General features: G+C 43.7%; 2 protein-coding genes across 4 annotated transcripts in view; one reads left to right on the forward strand and one right to left on the reverse strand.

Annotated features, from left to right (window-relative positions):
* On the forward strand, positions 1 to 21,041 carry LOC140354731 (NACHT, LRR and PYD domains-containing protein 3-like). Of its 3 annotated transcripts, XM_072439944.1 has the most exons (12): positions 1 to 115; positions 765 to 868; positions 1,341 to 1,529; positions 4,010 to 4,114; positions 4,300 to 4,354; positions 4,414 to 4,543; positions 7,026 to 8,823; positions 8,891 to 9,055; positions 10,421 to 10,588; positions 17,299 to 17,469; positions 18,412 to 18,458; positions 19,580 to 21,041. In XM_072439944.1, exons 2-12 carry the CDS (start codon positions 771 to 773, stop codon positions 20,125 to 20,127), a joined length of 3,474 nt encoding a protein of 1,157 aa, XP_072296045.1. In that variant the 5' UTR covers positions 1 to 115; positions 765 to 770; the 3' UTR covers positions 20,128 to 21,041. The 3 variants fall into 3 exon arrangements, with proteins under 3 accessions (XP_072296045.1, XP_072296047.1, XP_072296046.1); XM_072439946.1 differs by lacking the exon at positions 10,421 to 10,588; XM_072439945.1 differs by lacking the exon at positions 8,891 to 9,055.
* Positions 21,042 to 21,349: 308 nt separating this feature from the next.
* stab1 (stabilin 1) overlaps positions 21,350 to 27,361 on the reverse strand; it is a 91,811-nt gene continuing 85,799 nt past the window's right edge. The window contains exons 66-70 of the mRNA XM_072432471.1: positions 26,989 to 27,123; positions 26,666 to 26,770; positions 26,344 to 26,490; positions 21,943 to 22,044; positions 21,350 to 21,513 (exon numbers count right to left, since the gene is read on the reverse strand). Coding sequence (XP_072288572.1) covers positions 21,442 to 21,513; positions 21,943 to 22,044; positions 26,344 to 26,490; positions 26,666 to 26,770; positions 26,989 to 27,123 — 561 coding nt within the window. The 3' untranslated portion in view covers positions 21,350 to 21,441. The remainder of the gene's footprint in view (positions 21,514 to 21,942; positions 22,045 to 26,343; positions 26,491 to 26,665; positions 26,771 to 26,988; positions 27,124 to 27,361) is intronic.

Consider the following 27,361-nt stretch of genomic DNA (forward strand, 5'->3'; position numbering starts at 1 on the left):
ACGACGCCATCGAGGCTTATTCGAGGCCTGATTTAAAGCTCTAACTAAACCCGGGCTCAACGAGGTCCTTTTCAGAACCAAACCAAGTCCAGATCAGGACTCCGGGCTCGTCCAGGTGACTTTCATTGTTCACATGTTCAGGATTTGTCTTGTGGCACTTTAGGCCTTCTCAGCTTTCACGAGGCCGCTCCCGTTTCTTCACACGCACTTTTTATTCATGTTGCTCAGGTTTGTTTGTGCTCTTTGTATTCTGTGTTTCCTTGTGATTTATGTGTGAGTCACTACTTTTTCACACATATTATCACTTTTAATCAGTTTTGAATCGCGTCTTTTGATCAGTTTGGGCTTTTTTCTTCTGGAAAACAGTGAATGACAGAGACAAATATCAGTCTTTTGTGCTGTATTTTCTATAGTTTAGATGTTTTTGTCATTACTGAGGTTTTATTAAAGGCTACAAGACCAGTTTAGCTTTACATATAGATTAAGACAAGTTAAAACATATAATAACTGTTATTATCATTTATAGCCTGTCATGTCACGCAGCAGGAAGTAAAAACACAATTCTATTATTCAGCCTTTTTAAATCAATATTATTACAGATTACAATGAACAAAATGTTAAATAAACTATGTAGGTTACAGTTAACTACTAAATACAAGGAGAAATAATGTGATTTCTTGTGTAAATGAGTTGTTGCTCATTGTAATAGTGGTTTAGATTGATATTATAGATGTGTGACTTTCCCTCTGCTCTGGTGGTTTCAGGAGAAGATGGACCCGTCCAGTCCTGGTTGTGATCCTGGTCCTGGTCTGAGCTCTGTGTGTCTGGAGACTGACCGCTCTAAAGACTGTGGGATTGACTCTACAAGGTTTGTCCTCTTGTCTTCAGTTTGGGAGGTGGGCCGCTGTGAGACACTGGGACAGGAAAATGTCTGCTCCCTTCACTGCATTTTGGACTTCAATTAGAAAGGATTTCAGTTTAGGTTCAAGTGAATGTATTTCTTCTGTACCAAGAGGACAGAGTGTGATAAAGTGACAAGAGAATAATAAAAGAAACACCAGTGACATGATTCCACTAGAGCTGAGCCATATGTCAAAGAGGTTTTCATGACTTTTTTATTACAAACACATGAAAATGTCTTGTAGTGTTCATTTTATAAACATAAAGAAGACAGACACTTAATCAGTGAAGACAAAAAACTCATTTAATCTGAACTTTGCTCCACACTTTTACTGAGAGAGAACTGGCTTTAGACGCTCAGTTTTACATTCAGGACAAACTCAACACCACAGCCTCTGCTGCAGCTGTTAGTTTAGTGTTGATCCTTTTGTTTTCTTCAGGAGGAAACTGGACAAACCTGGATCTAAAACCAGAAGAAAATCCAGTCCTGGTCCTGGTCCTGGTCCCGGTCCCGGTCCCGGTCCCGGTCCCGGTCCCGGTCCCGGTCCTGGTCCCGGTCCTGGTCCTGGTCCCAGCTGTGAGTCTCTGAAGAGCGACATGTCCAAAGATCTGGGCATCGAATTTAAAAGGTGTGTTTAGTTCTTGTGTCTCTGCTCCGCTGTAGCGGACCCTGAATAGAGCCTCTGCTCCGCTGTAGCGGGCCCTGAATAGAGCCTCTGCTCCGCTGTAGCGGGCCCTGAATAGAGCCTCTGCTCCGCTGTAGCGGGCCCTGAATAGAGCCTCTGCTCCGCTGTAGCGGGCCCTGAATAGAGCCTCTGCTCCGCTGTAGCGGGCCCTGAATAGAGCCTCTGCTCCGCTGTAGCGGACCCTGAATAGAGCCTCTGCTCCGCTGTAGCGGGCCCTGAATAGAGCCTCTGCTCCGCTGTAGCGGGCCCTGAATAGAGCCTCTGCTCCGCTGTAGCGGACCCTGAATAGAGCCTCTGCTCCGCTGTAGCGGGCCCTGAATAGAGCCTGTTTCACTGCAGGTTTGTCCTCTTCAGTAACATAGTAGAAAAAGCTTCAGTTGTAGTCATCTGGACTCAGTTTGAAAAAATAGACGTTTCGACTCTCATCCAAGAGTCATTGTCAATAAAAGAATTTAGATCGAGAACTCCGATATTAATACTGTTCTGTGGTAAGACCCGCCCATTGGGAGGAGCCTTCCTGAAGTAGAAAGAGTTGTTTGTTTCAACAGAAACTCCCCCTTGTATCTACCGAGCTAGCCTATTCAGAATCTTAATGGGCTATTAGAATCCTCTTTGTCTTTGTGAGACCCTGGCTCGACCACCCTGAGTACCTGATTAGCATCTGAATGTCCTTTACCTTTCCAGGGGTTCAGAATCCCATTATAAATAACAGGAAGATGAAACCTAAGCCCTCCATTTCTGTTTAAAGAAGGTCTTTCTTTTTTAACAAAAATAGCTTCCTTGACTCCTCTTTCAAACCATCTTTTCTCCTGCTTCAAACCTTCACCTCACCGTCTTCAAACAAGTGATTAGAGGCTTCAAGATGGAGATGCACGGCACTCTGAGGTCCTGAACTAGTATTTCTTCTGTGCTGATAAAGCCTCTTGTGTAGAGGCTGTTTGGTCTCACCTATGTACCGTTCTTTACAGCTTTCTTCACTGCATTGGATCGAATAAACTACATTGCTCTGTTTTTGAGTCGGCAACTTGTCCTTTGGGTGAACCAGTTTTTGTCTTAAAGTGTTTCCTGGTTTAAAATAAACAGGGACTTCGTGTTGTCTAAAAATTCTCTGCAGTTTTTCCGACAGGCCAGACACATAAGGGATAGAAACACCCTTCCGTCCTGCTTCTTGGTTCTCTTCACTCTGTTGAGGGCCCAAGCGGGGTAACCACAGGCTGAGAGGGCATTTCGGACATGTTTTTCCTCTTTCTTCTTGCCCTCTGAGCTGGTGGGCACACCTTGAGCTCTGTGTTGTAAGGTTCTGATCACACCCAGCTTATGCTGTAGTGGGTGGTTGGAACCAAAGAGCAGATACTGGTCCGTGTGTGTAGGTTTCCTATATACTTCTATTTGGAGTTTCCCGTCTTCTCCTCTGATCGTGGAACAATCAAGAAAGGCCAAGCGATTCTCCTTAGCGTCTTCTCTTGTAAACCTAATATGTGGGTCCACCGCATTGATGTGATCAGAGAAGGTTTCCAGCTCTTGTTTCTTGATTGTTACAAAAGTATCACAGAAGAAATACTAGTTCAGGACCTCAGAGTGCCGTGCATCTCCATCTTGAAGCCTCTAATCACTCGTTTGAAGACGGTGAGGTGAAGGTTTTAAGCAGGGAGAAAAGATGGTTTGAAAGAGGAGTCAAGGAAGCTATTTTTGTTAAAAAAGAAAGACCTTCTTTAAACAGAAATGGAGGGCTTAGGTTTCATCTTCCTGTTATTTATAATGGGATTCTGAACCCCTGGAAAGGTAAAGGACATTCAGATGCTAATCAGGTACTCAGGGTGGTTGAGCCAGGGTCTCACAAAGACAAAGAGGTTTCTAATAGCCCATTAAGATTCTGAATAGGCTAGCTTGGTAGATACAAGGGGGAGTTTCTGTTGAAACAAACAACTCTTTCTACTTCAGGAAGGCTCCTCCCAATGGGCGGGTCTTACCACAGAACAGTATTAATATCGGAGTTCTCGATCTAAATTCTGTTATTGACAATGACTCTTGGATGAGAGTCGAAACGTCTATTTTTTCAAACTGAGTCCAGATGACTACAACTGAAGCTTTTTCTACTATGGAACACGCCTGGACGAATGAGGGATTACACCGACATACTCTTCAGTAACAGTTTGTGATGTGAGCTGCTGTGGTGAAGGAGTTTGGCTCTGAAGATTGTGCTCTTTCTGGAATTGTTGACATATTTCATTTCTTTATCTTTTTGGTTTATTTAGGCCCAATTCTCATTTGCTCCATTTAGTTTGTCCTTTTGTCTTAAAACCGACGGCTACATTTTTTTTACTCATGTTTACAGATTAAAATAGATATGATCTGGTAATAACTGGCTGACATTTTTTGCTATCTTGCCTCAACTAGTTCATGGCTCTGATTGTTTTGTTCAGGAGGAATCTGGACACATGCAGACCTGGTCCTGGTCCTGGTCCTGGTCCCATCTGTGAGTCTCTGAAGAGCGACTGGTCCAAAAATGAGATAATCGACTTTAAAAGGTGTGTTTAGTTCTTGTGTCACTAACAAGAACATTAGCAAGAACAAGGTAAGATCAGCAGCAAACTGTAGGAAGACAATCTAGTCTGTTTGCAGCCACTAAAACAAGACTGTGGGATTAATGACAGAATGAAGTTATCATTTCCTTTTGATTCCTGTGCGCTCAAAGGTGTAACTCTGTCCCCAGAGCGGAGTGGAGCCCGGAGCGCCTCAGAGTAGAGCCGCTGCACCACGTCTTCACGGTCTGTTAACAAACACTGTTTCTGTGTGTTCTTTTGCTCTGACTGAGTTTGTGTTCCAGCGGCTGGATTATCCAGAATGCTTAGAGAGTGAGGAGGAGGAGCAGAGCAGCAGAGAGGCCGTTCTGACCATCGCACTGGACTTCCTGAAGAGGATGAAACAGGAGGATGTGGCCGAGCGTCTGTCCAGCAGTAAGAACTCTGTCTAAACAAGGTGTTTTTCCACAGCCTCTGCCCTCGTCCCAGAGCGAGCGATGTGTCCATATGAGACTGAATCATGACCTGCTCCTGATTATCTGCTCAGGATGGAACACACGTGATTTACACATGAAACCAAAACCTTTGTATATGTCTGTGTAATCCCTCAGTCGTCCAGGTCAGTGCCACAGCAAAAGAAAAAGTCATTCTGTCCCTAGAGAAAAGATTTGAAGAGTGAATATGTTTTGACACTCATCAAATGCAAATGATTAAAAAGCTAAAGAAATGTCTTAAACAGTGGAATATAAAGATTTTGAAGTATAAATTATTTCTAATCAAGTAGAAACTAGGGTTGTGTTCAAAATATCGATACGGCGATCGATCGTCACGGACGCCGTATCTATACGTGTATCGATACTGTCACAGTATCGATATATACATATATACATTTTAGATTTTTGTAGCACGTAGGCTTTAAACGAGGTGTAATAGTAATTTTGATATGCTGTTTGTGCTGCGCTCCTCTGGGCCGAGGTGAGAAGGAGCTGTGGACCTGATCAGAAGCTGATCTGTGCAGAAGATGTTCAGACCATGAAACATGCAATACTTTACTAGAATGTGTTCCATATATTTCTATTTGGATCAGTTGGTTGGATGTATGAAGTTATTAGAGCAGAATGGATTTATAAATAAGTGCTTTGTGGATAAACATGACATTTCATACATTTTCTTATTCAGAGTAAAAACATTACCAATTTGGTACATTTTTAAGACCCTTTTTTCTAAAATGTATAGGGATACGTATCGTAATGAGGGAATTGTATCGGAATATACAAGCAGGCTGCGAAATAGATGGGGGCCCGTGGCCCTTCAAATTGCCAGCGGGCACTAGGTTTAAATTTGGAGGGGGCCCCCCGTGGTCCCTGTATCAAAATTCCTCAAAAAAAAATCAAGATTTAACTAGTAATTTGGCCATATTTGGGGCATTTATATTTCATTTTGACAGACATGCCACTTCGCAGTATTCTCGCTTCTCATTGGCCGAGCGGTGGGGGTGATCTAATTTCGATGAAAGCGAGCATCTGATTGGCCGCTGCGTTCGGGTTGCGTTCGGATGCACTCGGAAATGCCCAGTCTAATTTTGCGCCAAAAGTGATTTCTAGGTTGGCGGGCGTCAATCTACTACGCAACTATTCAGTCTTTTTAAAGTTTTTTGCAACAAAAGCTGTAGTTTTGCACATTAGGGACAATGTCAATGTGGAAGTATCTGGATGGGGGAAAACCCCCAACACCAAAAAAAACTAAAAGTTACAGATGAACAGAAAAAATAAAAAATAGAGTATGAGAAGAATGATAGGGACAGGCAGTATATGGAGTGGTGGGACACACCTTTCCCCTGCATCAGTCTGTCAAGGAGCAGGATTATTGTACTGCACCGTGTGTTTGGCCTTTTCTCAAAAGGGATACAAGACACGGGTATTTATTTGACAAGCTTTGGTATTTAACAGAACTCTTACAAGCTACTATTTTAACAATATTGATACTTGATTTGTTCCCTGACTAGAAGATTATGATTCAGAATATGTATTATTATAAAAACATATAAGATCTCCTTGCTGTGTCTGTAATCAGGTTATTTTGTAGACTGTGATTTAATTTATTCCTGCTGCAGAACATATAAGATCTCCTTGTGTCAAATGTTGTATACAGTATTTATTTTGCATCTTAGAAACATTATTATATTAAATTAAACAGTATTGAAAGATCATGATCTCTGGTTTATAGGAATTCAGTATTTGTGCTCTTCCTTCATATCAAATAAAAGATAAAAGTACTTTAAATTGTTTTACATGCTAATAACGAGTTTTAAAACAACAAATGTATCTTGTTCTTATGACGCTGCGATGCCGCGCGCGCTTGTGGGCCCCTGATATTGCTTGGGAACCCCTAACTTTTTTAGATAGGGGGCCCCTGGCCCCTAACTTTGAAAATCTATTTCTCATTCTGACAAGTATCGGGATACGTATCGTATCGCAACCCCTGTATAGGGATACGTATCGTATCGTGAGGGTCTTGGCAATACCCAGCCCTAGTATAAATCAATGCATATTAGACTAATTAAAAGCTGAACTTTGTTTGTAGTACTAGAAACACCTCTCACTTCCTGTGTCCTTTAGGTTTGACTATGAGTTACTGGAATAGATAGATAAATAACCTTTAGCTTTTTCTTAAATTTAAGTACAAAACTTCAAAGTTTACATATATCAGGACCAAATCAAGATCATGATTTTAAAAGTGGAGTCATTTCTTTTCCCTGAACTTGCTCCTGGATGTGTCTCTACAGTGGGCTCAGCTCATGAGGTCTTTCTGGTCTAGAGAGAGAACAGTGTGTGGCTGTAAACCTGGACTCTGGACCAGAGGTGGGACTGACCATAGAAGATTGTGTTCACCGTGTTCTTCCTGTTTGTCTTTACAGAGAGTTTGGCTGGAGTTTGCAGAGATAAACTGAAGAGGCGTCTGCAGCAGAGGCTCAGCTGTGTGTCTGAGGGCGTGGCTAAAGCAGGAAACCCCGCCCCCCTGAACCAGATCTACACAGAGCTCTACATCACAGAGGGAGGGGCCGCAGGGGTCAACCAGGAACATGAGGTCAGACAGATCCAGACCAAATCCAGGAGACCAGCCGCTCCAGAGACCGCCATCACATGTGAGGACATGTTTAAAGGCCCCGCCCACAAACAGGGACCAATCAGAGAGGACTTAACAGAGAGACATATCAGGAGCGTGCTGACCAAGGGCGTGGCCGGCGTGGGGAAAACAGTGCTGACTCAGAAGTTCAGTCTGGACTGGGCTGAGGGCCGGGCCAACCAGGACGTCCAGCTGCTGTTCCTGTTCACTTTCAGAGAGCTCAATGTGCTCAGAGAGAGACAGTTCAGCCTGGTGGGACTGATGCACCACTTCTTCAGTGAAGCCAAAGGACTCTGCAGCTTTGACCAGCTCCAGGTGCTCTTCATCTTTGACGGTCTGGACGAGTGCAGACTTCCTCTGGACTTCAGCCAAACCCAGGTCCTGACTGAGATCACAGAGTGCGTCTCATTGAACGTGCTGCTGGTGAACCTCATCAGGGGGAGCCTGCTTCCCTCCGCTCGCCTCTGGATAACTACACGCCCCGCGGCGGCTAATCAGATCCCTGCTGAGTGCGTCTCCATGGTGACAGAGGTGCGAGGGTTCACAGACCCACAGAAGGAGCAGTACTTCCGGAAGAGGTTCAGAGACGAACAGCAGGCCACAGACGTCATCTCCCACATCAAAACATCTCGCAGTCTGTACATAATGTGCCACCTCCCGGTCTTCTGCTGGATGACTTCCACAGTCCTGGACCATGTGATGAAGACAGGAGTCAAAGAACAGCTGCCCCAGACTCTGACCCAGATGTACATCCACTTCCTGGTGGTCCAGGCCAAAGTCAAGAGCCTCAAGTACGACGGCCGCTCTGAGACCGACCCTCACTGGACTCCAGAGACCAGGGAGATGGTGGAGTCTCTGGGAAAAGTGGCCTTTGAGCAGCTGCAGAAAGGAAACCTGATCTTCTATGATTCAGACCTGGTGGAGTGTGGGCTGGACGCTGCAGGGGCCTCAGTGTACTCCGGAGTGTTCACACAGGTCTTTAGAGAGGAGCCGGGCCTGTACCAGGACAAGGTCTACTGCTTCATCCATCTGAGTGTGCAGGAGTTTCTGGCAGCTCTTCACGTCCATCTGACCTTCTACAACTCTGGAGTCAACTTGCTGTTGCCACGTCAACCCTCAGAGAGTCCAGAGCTCTTCTACCGCTCTGCTGTGGATCAGGCCTTAAAGAGCCCAAACGGACACCTGGACCTGTTTCTGCGCTTCCTCCTCGGTCTGTCTCTGCCGACCAATCAGAGCCTGTTATTGGGTCTGACTCAGACAGGAAATAGCTCAGGGACCAATGAGGACACAGTAAAGTACATCAAAAAGAAGCTGGATTATGGTTATAATATTTCATCAGAGAGTCGTCTGAACCTGCTCCACTGTCTGAATGAACTTCACGACCACAGTCTGGTGGAGCAGGTGCAGAGCTTCATGAGAGAAGGACGTTTCTCTAATAAAAACATGTCTGTTTCTCAGTGGTCTACTGTGGCCTTCCTCTTATTGTCCTCTGAATCAGACCTGGAGGAGTTTGACCTCAGGAAATATGATCCTTCTTCAGAGGCTTTCATTGGTCTGCTGCCTGTAATAAAAGCCTCCAGAAAAGTCATGTGAGTCTAGACTTTATTAACACAGATCATCATGATTCTCGTCTCTAATATTCCTCTCTCTCCTCAGTCTGTCCGGCTGTAAACTGTACAAACACAACTGTGATCTGGCCTCAGTCCTCAGCTTCTCCAGTCTGACACATCTGGACCTCAGTTACAACAACCTCGAGGACTCAGGAGTGGAGCGTCTGTGTTCTGGACTGAAGAGCGCCCCCTGCAGACTGGAGGTCCTCAGGTGAGACTCAGAACAGCCCCAGATCAGATCATATAGACAGCGCTGCCTCTCACCTGAGCTGCACCATTCTACAAACACTCTTGACCACATTTATAATTCCCAGAGACAGAAACATAAAGACAAACAATTATAACATTTTAGTTCTCTTTAATTTAATTTTATTTAGTTTTAGTCAGCAGATATATTATATTGATAAAAATTACAGGACTTTTCAGTCAACAAAAAGTAAGAATGCTGAAAAAAGCGTGTGTTAAACCTGGATGGAAATGCAGTAACTCTCACATGAAGAAAACTGAGCTAGAACTGTGAGATCAGAATCTTTAATCATGAAAAAGACTTGTTTTTCCTTTGATCATTTTTCTCTGTTTAGGTCAAACTAAAAACAAATAGAAATGTTTAAATTGTTTAATCACTAATTTCTCACTATTTTCCTGTTATAAACAAACATTTTTCATCCATCCATTTTCTACCGCTTGTTCCCTTTCGGGGTCGCGGGTGACTGGAGCCTATCCCAGTGACTTTGGGCCTTAAGCGGGGTACACCCTGGACAGTGGCCAACTCGTCGCTGGGCAACAAAGATAAAAAACAATCTCTAAATAATCCACTTTAGTTTGAAAACTTTTAATTTGGACAATTGTTGGTTTCAGTTTTGGTCTTTTGAGCATATTTTTGTAGTGAGGCCTTAGTTATTTTATTACTTGGTTTACGGATCCGCCGCACTTAGATTATTGATTCAAACAATATAAATAAAATACATTATTATATATATATATTTTTTTTATAAAGTACCGCCGACAAAGCAAAATAGCATTAAATCAAATGTAAAAAGCGGTATTAAGTCGAAAGACAAGAGCGCGTGAAGCAATTTCTCGTCAAACTCCTGCAGAAGTCTGTGATGGAAGCGAGTTCGTCCCTGCGCGCGGCCCCGGGGAGAGTGCGCGCGCCGTGCCTGGTGCCCCCATTTGTTTTTTTAATAGTTTAAACTTATATTTGTACATTTAGTACTTTTACTTCTCATGTATTTCTGTAGATTTCATCTTTATTTAATTTAAGTTCACAAAAGAAACACTGCTGTGGAAAAACTTGAATCTTATCTTGTAAAACTGAACAACATAAAAAGCAGAGCCAAATCCAAATAATCCAAATGGATGGTGATAACTAGAAGTGGGCGTCTCCATGGTAATGCACTAACTCTCACACATAGAGAACATTCAGTTGGAACTGTTTGATCAGAGTCTTTAACAAAGTGAATATTGTGTTAATATTTGTGTCCATTTGGTGGTGTCATAATGTACATTTTGTATTTCTTAATCAAAGAAATGAACATTAGTCAGAGTCAGTGACTGTGTCATGTTCTCTCCTCAGTCTGTCCTGGTGTGGACTGTCTGAAGACTGTTGTGATGCTCTGGCCTCAGTCCTCAGCTCCTCCAGTCTGACACATCTGGACCTCAGTAACAACCACCTCAAGGACTCAGGAGTGGAGTGTCTGTGTTCTGGACTGAAGAGCGCCCCCTGCAGACTGGAGGTCCTCAGGTGAGACCGGCCCCATGTCCCACATGAATGTGTTGTGTTTCCCTTTCTGAAAGTTCCTCCTCTTTCCTCACTTCCTCTGCACTCACTGTGAACTCACCTCTGCAGCTGAGCGGAGGTCCCTTCATCACAGTTTCAGCTCTTTGGCCTCCAGACACACTCCTCTTGCCCCTTTACTGTGGAAGTACAGCCACAACTGCTGAGAATACACTGAGTTTATATTTAAGGCCAGACACTGCAGCTGAAGAGGGAAACATCTTAAGTTTAAAGACATCAAACTTCTCCTGTCCTTTACTCACATAAATATAAGAGGACATTTTTTTTCATCATGTCATGTTTTTATATAGAAATAAGGAATTTGATGTGTAAAAATGGCCAGTATTTTACATATTTGTGACATTCAAATCTTAAAAATAACAGAGCCTGAATTACATTTTATTTCTTGCTTCATTTTGCTGACATATTAGATAGAAAACATCTACAGGAGATTTAAGATTTCTTATTTAGTTCGTAAACTAGATCTGACTGAAAATATCATTACATTTTTTTAGACTTTAACAGACTCTTTAGGAACTTTAATAGATCTTAGAATTAGATATCAATAAATACTTGAATAGGTTCTGATTCTCTCATTCCTCAACATTGTGAGTAAAATGGTGTAAATGTGGGTGTATATTTGTTCATACACCAGAGGTCACGTGGTGTTTCTGAACCTGTCTGCACTGCTCCGATCCTGCCGTACGCAGAGCTGCTGATGATAAATGTGGACACTGAAAACCAGCCTCATTTCAATGAAACACCCTCAAATATTCATGTTTCAAGAGGCTTCACCCACAGGATTTAAGGCATGTGTGCACGGAATACAGCAGAAAGCAGCGTTTATCTGAACAGGAAATCACAAAGAATCACATAAAAAGAAGAATGATGTTATTTTCACTCATTGGAAAACAGAGAAAATGAATCATAGGCCTAATTAAAATATGAAAAAGACTTAAACTACAAATATATATCCTACATTTGTCTTCATGGATATTCACTTGATGTTGTTGAAAAGGACTATGTGAGAGTGTGATGCAGGTGCTACAGTGGGACTAGATCCAAACCCAGAGCTGAACCAGCAGAGCAGCTCTGGTTCAGGCCGGGCTCAGATGAAGGAGCGGGGCGTGGCCTGAGGGGGTTCGGCCTGAGCAGCTCTTCCCAGAGGAGCGAGGAAGACGAGCCGCTCCAGACAACATGTGTCTCTGTGTTAGCGCTGCCCAGACCCATGTGTCCAGGCTGATGCACACCAGTTAACTCACTTTCATTTGGACACAATTGTCTCCAAATGATTATTATCAAGTTGGTTTATGCTGCAGTTTTATAGTTACTGCCATAAGCTCATGATAATAACTCAAAGGGTGATAAATGACCTTCATGTAAACAGCATTTTTGTTTAAGTTTACCCTAATGACAAAGTAGTGTCTGTCCAGTCCTTTATTGTCGGCGCAATTTGTGTCATCCATTTTTTTGTGATGGACTTTTTAGCCGCTGCCAAGAGTATGTTCCCGAGGTAACTGTTTATTGTGTCCATGGCAGGAGTTCTCAGGCCCCAGTACATAGTTACATAGGAATGGCAATGTTAAAAACAGTTTGTAGTGCATCCTTAATTTCAGTCCAAAACTTTTGAACCACAGGACAGTCTCAGAATTGTAGTCTGCCTTCTTGCTGCCACAATTTATCCAACAGTCTGTATTTGAACTCATGCCATTTTTGCATAATGTTATAACAGCGTAAGCTACTTGGCTAAATTAAGTTGAAGACACATGAACGAGGACGACTATCAAACACAAGGCTTAACTGCAGAGTGAAATGAACTCAACTTGTCTGGTTTATTCACTGTTTATTAACAGAACTTACAAATCACAAGCTACGAGCTACAAGCTAACACACATTCATGTGTTTTACTAGAGGAACAACTTCCGAACAAGAGCATGTTGAGTATTGGTATTGGGGCAGCTGTTTCAGCTGATGCTATGTTTGTCAAGTGCATTACTGGTTTGACTGGGCTGTTCCCCACACCTGAAGTTTAATGCCTTTAGATATCCATTGGCATCAAAGTCATGTAAAAACCTTCAAAAACTAGAATAACAGTCAACTAGAACCACTATAAATCAATCAACTTAGCAGTATCAAAAATAGAATATGAAAATATTTTACACTACACACAATACATCATTAAACACAAGACCATATTTAACAACTGTAGAATACAAATACTATTACAAAAGATAGCTCCAATTTATGAATCCAGCAATTAAACAATATTACTTTGACTTAGTATTTACTTAGATGTATAAATATGTATATTGCACATTAACCCACCTAAATAAATGCTACATCACACCACAACATAACAGTTATTTTATTCATATTGTAGCGACCCTAGTCTCTAGTGCGTGCGTGCGGTCTCTGGGGCGGAGCTAAGAGCGGGCTCAGGAGAAGAGGTGGTTTCTGATGTTCCTGTTCCATCACCATGGTTACGGCCAACATTAACCAACTCTGTTCAAGAAATAAAGTGACAACTTGTGAGCACTAAACCAGCATTACTGACCTGAGCGAGAAGTTACAATATTTACACCCAAACCAAAGCACAACCCGCTCCTTTAACAAGCGTTAAACTAACTCACGGAGCGGCACAAGCGGCGACGCACGCGGCGGCTTAAAACGCTTCAATTAAGCCAGCGATCTTCCCGAATGTTCGGTCTCTCGCGTCTTTAAACTCATTGCGCCGGCTTCAACTTCTGCCGCGCGGAAGACGCGTGCGTCGCTGATGCTCCGCGCCATTGACAGCGATGTCAGTGTTTACGTCGTTTCCAGCGCGAATTTCGCGATCTATGGAAGGTTTCAGATGGTTTAGATTCTAGAACGTAAAGGATATAGAATGTGAGAGGTAGATTTTTAATGAGTCCAGAACCAAATCACCGGGGTTTCGGTTTTTTTGGACCTGAACCGAAACGTTTTTACAAGTCCGGATCTGGTCCGTCGTAGCGGTACGCATCCCTACTCTCGACGCTTTGAACGCGTATGAGGCGACCGAGGCGGCCAAAGCGGCTGGCGCAACGTGTTCAGATTTGTTCAGTTCGCTGCAGCAGATGCTCCGCAGCAGCCAATCAGAGATGACGTCCTACGCACGACCCTGAAAAAGACCCAAAACAAACCCCGCAAGATAAAAAAAAATCCTTAAGACGCAGCTCTTGGAGCAAATAATGATATTGACTAAACTCTGCTCAGCTCTGAATTATATGCGGGTCCCAGACGGGCCCCGGGGCCCATCGCCTGCCTCCACTCTTGGACTTTTTAAAGTTAATAAACCAAATCCATGGGCCGCCATTAAACTCCATTTACACCACGAGAAAAGCAACACAGCACAACTCCTCCACTGAGCATGTGCAGGGCGACTCGACTCCACTGAGCATGTGCAGGGCGACTCGACTCCACTGAGCATGTGCAGGGCGACTCGACTCCACTGAGCATGTGCAGGACGACTCGACTCCACTGAGCATGTGCAGGACGACTCGGATGCACGTCTGCTGCCGAGTGTATTTTACAGACATGAGTCCGGGGCGTCGAGAACACGCGTCCGGTGCGTTTGTCTTTAATATGTACACGCCGCGGTCTGTACGAGGCTTTAGACCGCGGTTATTTTATTACTTGGTTTACGGATCCGACGCACTTAGATTATTGATTTATACAATATAAATAAAATGTATTATTATCAAAAACATTTTTTTAAGTACCTCCGACAACGCAAAATAGTATTAAATGAAACATCAAAACAGTTATAAGTCAAAAGTTAAGAGTACGTGAAGCGGAAGTCTGGAGTCGCTCCGCGCAACGTTTCTCTATCTGCTGCGCGCCTTTATATCGCAAATATACATTTTAAATCCGTTTACCACATTTTCTCCTGCGCGTTTTGCAGTGACTAAGGGTGCACCTTTAGAAGTGTCAGTTCTACCAATGCAAAACACGCTAAATCTACTGTTACACTCACCTGTGCGCCTCGTTAATCTCAATATTTTTCCATTCAGCTTCATATTCTTGGTCACACCAACAACGCTCTGATTTGAACTGAAATAAAGTAACTTTTCAAATGAGGCAAACCCAAACCTCAGCCTCCTTTTTCTTTTGATAATTGCAAGGTTTTGAATCGGATACAGGGTTTTTCCTTCCCATATAAATCTAAAAATGGTTTTATTCCACTCATCAAAGAGACTGGAACAGATAGAGAAATCTGGGCAAAACATACATTTTTATAGTTTCAAGATTTGTTTATAGGTCTCTATTAAGTACCACACCTAAATAACTAAGAGATTCCGTTTGCCATTTAAATGGATAAAGGTCAGAGGGGGATGCCAGTAAGAGAGGATTTCAGTGTTTTGTTCTACAGTATTTAATTTGTATCCACACATTGGACCAACTTCTTGGAGAAAATTCATCACTTTAGGTTTGAAAATGTCTGGTTTGGTCAAATATAATAGAACATCATCTGCATAGCAGGCAACTTTATGTTCCATCCCATCAATTGTAACAATGTGAATTTGTTTTGATTGTCTAATAAATTAGGCCAATGCAAACAGGAGGGGAGACCAGGCACAGCCCTGCCTCACCCCCCATTCAAGAGTCAGTGGACTTGTCAGATGACCATTTATTTTAATTCTTGATGTTGAACCGTCGTAAAGAGCCCCAATATTTGAAATTTGTTTAGCACTTTAAATAAATATGGCCAGCTAACAGAATCAAAAGCCTTTTCAGTGTCCAAACTAGTTATTACGGCTTTGTTTTGTTCCATTCTTTTGGACATAATTGAGGTGAATTTTCTATAATCCACATTCAGAATAGAAATGGGTCTATATAGGCACAATCAAATCGGTATCATGATGGCCTCTTTTCAGCTCGGAGGGGTCTGAGTGCCCAGTTAAAAGTTCCCCATAGGAAAGGAGTAAGTTCAATTCAATTTATTTTTGTAAGGCCCAAAATCACAACAACAGTCGCCTCTGAGGCCGAATCAACAATGTCTGTGGTGGCGATGGAGTCAGACAATGTCAGTGGTTGAGAGGGACGATGTCCCAGAGTCCTCTGTCCTTAGACCCTCCTGTGTGTGTCTTTTAAAGCTTTATACCACTCTGAGCTGAACCCATTTGTAACCCTCTCTTGTCACTTTAGAGTTGTTGTTTTAACCAAATAGACTTCAAAATGTTTCTTTGGACCAGAAGGTTCGGCTACTTACAGGAGCAGTGACGTGAATGAGACTTCAGACAAAAGTTTAAGTTTTAAATGCCAGCTTGTATTAAGAGGAAAAAATAATAATGATAAATGTTGGAGATAAATATACTCTTTAGTACCAACAGTTTTCTCAAAAATACTGTTACATGAATATCACAGTTGTTCAAGTTCCTACCTGGGTGCACCCAATAAAATAATCACATTACAATGCAATTTCAACAATATAAATCTCAATCAAGTATCATGTTACAACAGAACAGAGTAATGATTCTCCCCATTCCAAGTTCACTTCCTGTTTGTGAAGGTATGTATAGTCCGCAAAGTCCTTAAGAGTCAATAGTAAGTTCCAATGTTCCAGGGAAGTGTGTGTGTAAGGGGCAGCAAGTGAAAGGCGTAGAAGGAGTTCTTGTTGCAGTAGGCCTACCACACTGCACCGTGTAGCAGAGGATCCAATTGTTCAGTTGGTCCAGTGGTGTGGCTCGCCATCAACGACAGGTCCGCCCAACAAAAAAAACTGACCACAGTGTCAATACTATTAACTAAACAAATAAAATAACTTTACAATTTGTCTTGATTGTAATAATGCTTTTAGCAATTGCAATTAACCTGTATTTCTGTCAATACAGTTTGTCTTTATACAAATCAAATACATTCTCAAGTAAAACAACAATAGTCTGCATTAAAACTGCAGTAAAACATGAACATTAATAATTCCTCTCAACTTTTCAAAGTGTAACAAAAGAATTCAAACAATGTGCATTTCAGATTTAGATCTTCACAACAAACAATGCTCACCGATCTCACGTAAAGGGGGAAAAAGAAAAGAAAAGGCCGGAGCTCAAAATGGTGCCGCTTCGGTCTGGATCGTATATAATCAAAAGTATAACTTTAAAGGTGGTATGGACGATTTTTTTCAGCAATTTTTTTATCATATTTCCTCGTGGCGTGGATAGATCATTTGTCCTGCCACATATCAATCATAAAACGCACCTACCGCTCACCTGCAGCCGCGTCAGGCTCGTCCCCACGTTTCCGCGTGCCTAAGCACATGAGCACCTTTATTAGGTGTTTGAAACTGTGGCTGAAATCAGGACAGAACTGTGCACATGGTGATGTATAAAATGAAATGTATTGTATATAGTCTGTAAATGTTATTGTTTTAATTCTAAAAGCCTCCTATGGACAGGTGTTGAAAATTAGCTTATTTTGCTAAAACACTTAAAACATTGCAGCTGGTTCGTCCAATATTGCTATGCTATGTCCATATTAAATAAATAAATAAATATTAAAGCCAAGTTTTGTAGCAGCGGTGGGTGCGTCTGCTCAGAGCAATGTCAGATATAATAGTGAGTGTTTAAAGGCGCACACACGTAAACACAACAAACCCACACTAACACAAAATCAAGTGGAAGGACGAGGGGATTTAAGAAAGTGTCCTTGTGTGTCTACAGGCTGTCAGGATGTCTCGTCTCTGAGAGGGGCGGGGCTTCTCTGGCCTCAGCTCTGAGCTCCGCCCACTCCCATCTGACAGAGTTAGACCTGAGCTACAACCATCCAGGACCCTCAGCAGAGCTCCTGACCACTCTACGGGACGACCCACACTGCCCCCTGCAGTCCCTCAGGTGAGCTCCACACTGCCCCCTGCAGTCCCTCAGGTGAGCTCCACACTGCCCCCTGCAGTCCCTCAGGTGAGCTCCACACTGCCCCCTGCAGTCCCTCAGGTGAGCTCCACACTGCCCCCTACAGTCCCTCAGGTCAGCTCCACACTGCCCCCTACAGTCCCTCAGGTGAGCTCCACACTGCCCCCTGCAGTCCCTCACACAGATTCCAGTCGTGTCGTGTGAACCCTCCACAACGTTCTAAATCTCTCACAACTACAAAAGTGGTGCAGTGTGTCCCCAGCTTTAGGAACTGTCCACTGCCTGAAAACCCAGATCTTTTGAACTCTCACTGTTCTGTGATTGGACAAAAACCAAATCAACAATACAATTCTACACAAGTGAGATCACATGACCTCGTCACCATCAACAGCAACATCAGTGAAATATGTGGAAACATGTTCTATCACAAACACAGCGCTATCATTCAATACAAATAAGAACATATGTAACTATCCTTCATCAAGAAGAATGAGTTGTTCTCAATAGAAATGTATTGTTTGACTGGACGAGTCATGAAAATAATGAGTGACGAGTCGACTTCTAAAATAATGGTTTGCTGCAGAGTTCATCCTTGCAGTGTGTGAAACTGGTTTGGATCATAGAATCATGAATGACCATCACATCCTGGACTCAGAGTTTGAGTCACTTCCTCTGGTCAGTCACATATAAAACCATCGATTTAAAAACTCATTTATTCCCTCAGCCATAACTCTGATGAACAAACAAAAGCTGCTGTGGTTTTGTAGCAGGTTTGGCACAGTCTTGTGTCTTTCATTCCTGTTGTTGTGTGACCTCATTTCTCTCATGTCAGTCGTATAGTTGTGTTTGTGTTGCTCTGCTCTAGAAAACTCTACTGTCCATGTGTGAGAGTGACCCTCAGTGACAGAGCTGTGTGTGTTTCAGGCTGGATCCTGCTGGAGAGCGCTGGATGGTCCCAGGCCCCAGGAAGTGTGAGTAAACAGGAAGTGATGTCATGAGTGTGTTATGTTTATTTTCATCAATAATTAATTAGGAATTGAATCGTCCCACATTTGACTTTGTAAATGAGAGATACATTTGTAAAATACTTTAAAATGCAAAAATAATAAGTTTGACCCACATTCGACACAGTCACAGGTGAAATGAGAGCATGAGGATCTGCATGAACAAAAAACAATGATTAATTTAAACTAAAAGTCTGATATTGGCGACATTAGTGGGCGGTGCTTTTCTGGTAAAGGGGCGTGTCTCTTCAGAGTGAGGGGGTGTGGTTCCAAAGCCAAAGCTCTGAGCCTCTAATGAAGGAACCTCCTCTCAGCTGAAGGAGACTCACCCAGAGTTTAGTGGAAGTGCAGAGGAAGAGGAGGAGCAACTGCTTTGGAAAAGGACCAATCTCTCAGAAAAAACTGTTTCATCATCACAAACTAAACTATAATTAGAAAAACACTAAAAACTGTTGTACTTAAAGGTGGTATGGACGATTTTTTTCAGCAAATTTTGTATCATATTTCCTCGTGGCGTGGATAAATCATTTGTCCTGCCACGTATCAATCATAAAACGCACCTACCGCTCACCTGCAGCCGCGTCAGGCTCGTCCCCACGTTTCCGCGTGTCTAAGCGCATAGATCTATCATAATATAGTTCCCTCAGTGTACGGGGCAAAATGAAGACGGAGAAAGACAGTTCGAGCTGACGCAGAAGTGGACAGAAATCTACGGGAGACGAGCGATGCGATGCGATCCGTTGCGCTAATAAACAAACACACGTGTGTGTTGTATCAGTCCGCACGGGGGAGTGCACATGTGCACTTCCGCCTGCGTTCTCAAATCGCCGAAAAATCGTCCATACCGCCTTTAAAGAAAGAAAACATTTGAATACATTTTATATGAAAACAATTATATATATTACTTCTTCTTCTTGGTGAGTGTGACATTCAAACGGCAAAATTCTCTAAATCACTTAAACCACCTCAAATCTACAATAAATTCACTTTTTTCTTTGACTTTATTGTTTATAATCTGTATTCTATTCTATTCTTATAAGTGTTGTAATAATAATAAAGTGATGTGAACAGTGTATTTGTGTTTGCAGATTTCTGTCACGTCACTCTGGATCCAAACACGGCCAACGACAAACTGGAGCTGTCTGTGGACAAAAGGACAGTGACCAATGTGGAGCAGCTCCAGCTGTCTCCGTCTCACCAGGACAGGTTCAGTTCCTGTCCCCAGGTCCTGAGCTCCACCGCTCTGACTGGACGCTGTTACTGGGAGGTGGAGACGAGAGGGTCTGTAGATGTAGCAGTGAGTTACAGAGGAATCAGACGGAGAGGAGACGCTGAGGACTGTAGGTTTGGAGACAATGATCAGTCCTGGAGTCTGAGGAGAGATGGAGGAGGAGGATGGTCTGTTTATCATTGTAAAAGGGAAACAAACTGTTACTACAGTTCAGATAGAGTAGGTGTGTTCCTGGACTCTGAGGCTGGAGCTCTGTCCTTCTATGATGTTAAACATGATAACACTCTGTTCCTCCTCCACTCCTCCTCAGAGCCTCTGTTTGTTGGCTTTGGTCTGGTTGGTCCTGGTTCCTCTGTGTCTCTGGTGGAGCCGACGCCCACTTCTCCTATTGGTCAGATTCAGTGACGTGTGGTGAGGGAGTCGAACACACTTTCTCTTGTGTTCATGGCCGCGTTGTTAACCATTAGGCTATGTGTTCAATGAGTGACATAGGCGTTTTTAGATGTATAGGTCCATCTAAAACAACCCGTTCAACTTCGGTAAAAGTTCACTCAGAGAGGTCTTTCTTTAGTTATAACCTCTTACTTTGATTGAAAATCCAGATTTGTGAAATGTTTTAACTTGGAAATGTAATCGTCCAGATTCTACAAACACAATAATAAGGAAGAAGATAGTGAAACACACGGCCGGGCTCAGGAGCATGCGCGTCCATGCGGCGCATGTAAAGAAGCCTCTCTGAGTGAACTTTTACTGCGGTTTTATAATGAATCTGTGAGACTAAAACATGCTTCAGAAATACATTTCATACATTATCGAGAATGTGTGTGTGTGTGTGTGTGTGTGTGTGTGTGTGTGTGCTCCAGAGGCTGAGCAGGAGCAGCCTCCTCCCTGTATCTGAACGGCATCTGAACATTTTGACATTCTTATTTGACATATTGTTCGATATTGGATTCAAACAGAAAGTGGGTTTATCATACATACCAGATGACAAAATATTAATATTTTTTTTATATTTTATTTAAAAAAAAAAATCTTTCCAAGATTGACCCTGAATGCCCCTGAATGCACGTTCCTGGTCAGATTGTGTCTGACCAGAGTGACAGTGACTGAAGCTGCCATCGGCTTCAGTTTCCTCTGAACTTGGATAATAAGTTTGATTTTTATTCTAGTTTCAAAACCTTCTCATTTTATTGCACCAAATCATACTGTGGCGCTTTTCATGATTTGGTTTCCATTGTTGCTATAGTTTCACACACTTTATATAATAAAAAGCTGTTATTTGCCAACATAAAAAAATAAATAAAAAGACAATGAATGAACACTGCTGTTTTTTCTACCTTATCTGAGTCGCTGCACTGACAGAACACCACGACACACCACCTAACATGACCAATTATGAGCTTTTAGTAAACACCACGAGGGTGAAAATGTGTTGTTAAAAAGAGATTCAGTTCCAGAGAAAAATTCTTTTTCTGACGCTCCAGATGTTTTAAGGATTCACAACAAAAACTAATTCCCCGAGACTTGAATAAACCTTTCACGACACAAGCGCTTTACGGTGCTTTGATAACACTCTCACAGACAAAGAAATCAACCAATGTGAGTGTGTGAGTAACCACGGCAACCATTTATCAGACAGTTGTGTTTTTATTAGGCTCTGTACATCTGAATAGTGGATTCTTTAGACTTGTCTTCATCTCTTTGGAGGTTTTGTGTTTTCTACTGGTCCAGGTCTAAAATCTGAGGAGGCTCCTGAGGCTGCGCTGGAGGTTCAGGCTCCTGGGTGCTCTCCTGCAACAAACAGTTTAGAAACAACAACAGCAGCATCACTCTTCCAGTCCAAAAAGGTTCATTTTATAGTGACTTTTGAATGTTCTTTCCACTTCTGTTCAAAAGGAAACTCCCCCTGTTGGCCACATCATGTCTAACATTTAAATAATTTGGTTCGTACAATTGGTTCCCAAACGACAGAAATGAATTTTTGTGTTTCAGCAGCCAGTTCAAAATCAAATATGAGTGACAGATCGTGGCAGTGAAGGGAACTGGACCGTTTGTGAGCGTGTGACGGTCGTGCTTCACTGTCAAATGTACCAATAATAATGACATCATATGAAGCGGTCACATATAAAGATGAAGATTCAGTGTGTGCAATGACACAGTGAACATCAATGTAAATACACCAGTGAGGTTGTAGTTTCATGTCTTGTTTTGTGCACTGACCGGGCCGGGTCGACTCAGGGCACTGGAGCCGACGTACAGAGGGTTTGGGATGGACACCAGCGCCGGCCTGTTCCTGTTCCACGCTCCGTCCTCATCCTCGTTCTGACCAACAACAAACAGGATTTAGAACACGAGTCGATGGAAAACAATTTGACAAACTGTATTTATTTGACTCCGGGTTCCAGGAAGGTCGGAGCAATTTGGGGAAAAAACATGTAAATGTCATTTTTCTGACTAGTATTGTGTCCGTCGTAATTAGATTTGTGATGATGATAACATGATAATAATAGGATTCTGTTCAAAGTCACATGTTAAACGTCTCCAGGGAAATGGACAAACAGAAAATCGGCCTATGAACTGAGCAGCTGCACAAGAATCACATGTATTTCAGAACAGAACACGTCTGTGCAGCTCCAAACCACAGGATTAGCACTTTTCACACAAAATAAGACGAGATATTTTGAAGTCATTGAGGAAATAATGGCAGTTCAGAAATAGCGGTCTTTGTGCTTTGCTAATTGCGTCCGTTCAAAATGTGTCTTCGATTCGATTGGCCGCTTTTCAGGAAACCCAGCGGAAACTTCCTGTTGCCTTAAAAATACGGAGCTCCACTTCCTGCTCCGTTCATTCCTTACGGGGAATTAGCCGAATCTCGCTAAAATAAATCAATAACATTTACCTACCATGTGAATACTTCACCTGGAGACATAAGATAAGATAAACCTTTAATATCCACACAAGGGGAAATTTCACAACGCAGTAGAAACAGGAGGAAAGGACAGTTAATAGAACTCTTATGAACAAAATAAAAAACTCTTAACAAAACTCCTCTCCTATCTTAATAGGGAATGGAGGGGGGGAAATAAAATAAAATAGATAATAAAAATACAAAATAAAGATAAAAATCAGATAATAATAATAATAGAATAAAATAAAAATAAAGTAAAAATAGCTAGCACAAGACTAGGTAATACTATTAGCAGATAAGTAAACCGTATAAAAAACAAAATAGAACATTCTTATTTACAGGTATTGCACATGGTTACATCAGTATTGCACATGTTCAGGGCTAACAGTGTTTGTTGTAGAGTCTGACAGCAACAGGAAGGAAAGATCTGCGAAATCTTTCCTTCACACAGCGAGGGTGGATCAGTCTCTCACTGAAGCTGCTCTCCAGAGCGGACAGAGTGTCCTGCAGGGGGCGACACTCATGGTCCAGCATAGATGTGAATTTAGCCAGGACCCTTCTGTCCCCCACCTTCTGCACCGAGTCCAGAGCACGAGTCCAGTCCAGTTTGTGGTTCAGATGAACACCCAGGTAGTCCACTTTCTCAATGTCCCATCCCTGGATGTTCACTGGTAAGGGGGCAGTGGAGTGGCGTCTGCGGAAGTCCACCACCATCTCCTTGGTCTTCCCCGCGTTGATGAGGAGGTGGTTCCGCTGACACCAGTCCCCAAAGTCCTGCGCCAGTCCCCTGTACTCCGCGTCATCGTCGTCCGTGATGAGTCCAATGATGGCAGAGTCGTCAGAGAACTTCTGCAGGACACAGCTGCCCATGTCGTGTCTGAAGTCTGCAGTGTAAAGGGTGAAGAGAAAGGGCGCAAGGACAGTGCCCTGGGGCGCCCCCACACTGCAGGTCCGAGTGTCAGACACACAGTCCCGGGCTCTCACAAACTGGGGTCGGTCTGTGAGGTAGTCCAGGATCCACTCTGCCAGGTCATACTCCACACCAGCCGTCTCCAGCTTGTCCCTCAGGAGCAGCGGCTGGATGGGGTTGAAGGCGCTGGAGTGATCAAAGAACAGGATCCTCACAGAGCTGCCAGGTTTCTCCAGGTGAGAGAGAGAGCGGTGCAGCAGGGAGATGACGGCGTCCTCCACTCCGATGCCAGGCCGGTATGTGAACTGCAACGGGTCCATGGCTGAGCTCACGGTGGAGCGGAGGTGGTCCAGGACCAGCCGCTCCAGTGTCTTCATCAGGTGGGACGTGAGAGCCACCGGCCTGAAGCTGTTGAGGTCTTTGGCGCGCGGTGTCTTGGGCACAGGTACCAGACAGGAGGTCTTCCAGACCTGTGGTAACACCCTCAGCTTCAGGCTCATGTTGAAGACATGCTCCATAACTCCACACAGTTCATCTGCGCAGGACTTAAGGAGCCTGGGGCTGATGCCATCAGGTCCTGCTGCCTTCCTCACTTTAATCCTCTTCATCTCTCTCCTCACCTGTGCTGCTGAGACAGTCAGTGGTTGGCAGGGGGACTGTGTGCTGGGGGGATGGGTGAGTCCAGGTGAAGTGGGCTGATGGGCCAGAGCAGAGGTGTGAAGAGGAACGGGTGTGGGCCATTGTCCGGCTGTGGAAGAGGGAGCATGCAGCTGTGCAGGGGGAGGGGCGGGTGATTGATCAAATCTCAAAAAGTGCAAATTTAAATCATTCACCCACTGTAGGTCTCCCTCTGTCTGGGCGGGGGGGGGGGGGGGGGGGGGGGGGGGGGGGGATGTTCTTCTGCTGCAGCTGCTCCTCTATCCTCCTCTTGTAGCCTGATCTTCCTCCTCAGCTCCTCCTGCACAGCCCTCAGCTCCTCCTTGTTCCCTGACCTGAAGGCTCTCTTCTTCTCCTTCAGCAGAAACAAAAATGTATGTAGTCCGTGATGCACTCTGTGATGGTGTTGATGTCCTCCCCATGGTTGTAAAGCTCGGTCCAGACAGTGGTGCTGAGGCAGTCCCTCAGAGCCTCCTCGCTCTCAGCAGACCACATCCTCAACACACGGGACACCACAGGCTGCCTGCGCACAATAGGTTCATACACAGGCCTCAGATGTACAAGATTGTGGTCCGAGCTGCCCAGGGGAGGGAGGGGGGAAGAGGAATAAGCCTCCTTGGTGTTGGCAAGGAATAAATCCAATGTTCTATTGTCTCTGGTGGGACAGGTAACATACTGGGTGTATGTTGGCAGGACAGAAGAGGGAGAAGCGTGGTTAAAGTCACCGGAGATGAGGAAGAGAGCCTGCGGGTGTTTGTTTTGCAGTCTGCTTGTGATGGAGAACAAAGCTTCACAGGCATTGTCAGCGTTAGCAGACGGGGCTACGTACACTGCTATTACAATGACATGTGAGAACAGATAATATGGCCTCATGCTAACGGCTAACAGTTCAATGTCTCTGCCACACAGTTTTGACTGTGACGTGGTTTGATCGACACCACTTCTCATGCACAAACATCGCGAGGCCTCCTCCTCTTCTCTTTCCGCTCTCCCTTGTTCTGTCTGCGCGCAGGAGATGAAAATGGTCCAAGGCAACAGTATGATCTGGGATTTCTGGGGTTAGCCAGGTCTCTGTGAGCAAGATGATGCTACAGTCTCTGTAATCCCTTTCATAGCGTGTGAGAGTCGCCAGCTCTGCTGTCTTATTTTGAAGGGACCGCACGTTTCCCATGACGACCCTCGGTACAGCGGGTCTGAAGCAGCTCTTCTTCTCCCTTAGTTTGGCACCAGCGCGCCTGCCCCTCCGTGTCTTTCTCAAAATGGTGTGCTTTCTCCCGGGAAAAAGAGACACGGCTCCGGTGCCGCGCAGCGCGAGGAGCCGCTCCATAGAGTAGACACGCCAGGGGAGGGGGGGCGCGGGTCCCACACACATGCCGCGACGAGAAGAAAAAACACAATAATCCAGCCAAATAAATCCAAATCAACGCGTGTCCGGCGCGTGTCGGTTTGTACACATCCGGCAAGTGGATGTATGCAAAGTATTTAACAAAAAAATTAAATGAAAAGAGCAGAGAAGTTAGAAAAAGTTCGGAAAGAGAGGGAGCGTCGTAACGCAGCAGCCAGCTTCAGCGGCGCCGGAACATCTATGTGTTTATAAAAGTCTGTGCTTTTGCCTCTAAGCTAATGCTAACATACAATAAATGTCATTGATAATGTTCAAATAACACCACAAACGTCTGTTTTATATTCATGCTAATGTAGGTTAGCCTTGGTTAGCTTTGAGACAAAAACACTCTGCTGTCACATCGCTTTTATTCATCTTGCAACTTTAATTTCAGGCTTCAAAGATGGAATTGAATAGACTTTGAATAAAACATGTTCTTTGTTGCATCTGTAATCATATTTTGGAGTATCTTCATCAGTATCAAACAGTATAACACAAGAACACATGATTCATAATTGACAATATAACACTTTAGTTGACAGCTCTATTTGCCTTGTGTTTGGCAAAAGTTTGGGGGAACCACATTTACTTCATCATAACAGTAACTTAGTGTGTGTTTGTTTCTGTGTTTAGGTGAATGGAATCAAAATGAGACAAAACATTAATACAAAATATCTCGCGTCACGTCACAATATCGTTGAAGGTTATAAAATGTACCAAACTCTGGGGAACACTGTGAGAGAGAGGGTTTGTGAGTCTCACCCTGAAATAGTGGAAGCGGAAAGCGTCGGTCTTGTGTTTGAAGACGTAGTATCCCACGGCACCGACGACACACGCCACGAGCACAGAAACCAAGATGGCCGCCGCGGTGGAGCTGGAGTGGAGCGCCCGCCGCGACGAGTGGGCGATCTGAGCGAGGGGACGGACAAACAGGCTCACACTATTTATGTCCACTCACAGTTAGGAATAATTGTAGTGCGGTATTAAAGGCACAGGATTATAACAATTTAATTTAATAGTGAAGAAGAAGAAGACTCACTATTGTTGTTCATAGTTAAGTCCTTGTTTAGTTTTTAAGACTCACGTGAGGCGGGGGGGCAGTGAGCGGGCCCTCGATCACGTGAATGAGACCGTTCACCGCGGGGATGTCCCAGTCCAGCAGGAGGCGCCGGTTCACCAGTTTAATGCTCTGTAATACAAAACAAACTGATGAAAAGAGAGGATAAAAATATTACAGTTTTTGTTATTTGGATATTTGAATTAATATGAAATAAATGAGAAATATCACGCCCGTTTTACCTGTTTGCTAATATGTTTTTTTTTCATCATAATCAATATTTTGCATTAGCGCAATATAAAAACAACAAATGCCCTTGGTGGAGGTGTACTTAAGGGGCGTGGTCATACCTGGTTGTTGCCGTGGGTAACAGTGAGGTTAAACCCGAGCCTGGACACAATGACCTCAAGGTGTTTCAGCTCCTTAAAAGATCGTCTGCTGTGATTGGTCAAGATGTGGTACTCCAGGTCTCTTCCAGTCAGAGTCTGTGTGGAAAAGGGGCGTGGTTTAGTGTTCAAATGGAATCTGATATGAGCAGCAGCAAACAACTCAATAAGAACGACTTGATGTTGAAATGTACCACATTTTACACCATCTTGTCTTTCCTTCACAGATTTCCACCTACTTTGAGTTTGACTGCAGAAGCGTCTGGGATTTTCATATCTCTCTTTCCTCTGGTTACCAACTTTAACTGTAGATTTGTTCATTTTTAATCCACTGTGT

This window comes from Eucyclogobius newberryi, unplaced genomic scaffold (genome assembly GCF_026437365.1).
Source record: "Eucyclogobius newberryi isolate DKJ021-1_F unplaced genomic scaffold, fEucNew1.0.hap1 SCAF_11, whole genome shotgun sequence".
Taxonomy (NCBI): domain Eukaryota; kingdom Metazoa; phylum Chordata; class Actinopteri; order Gobiiformes; family Gobiidae; genus Eucyclogobius; species Eucyclogobius newberryi.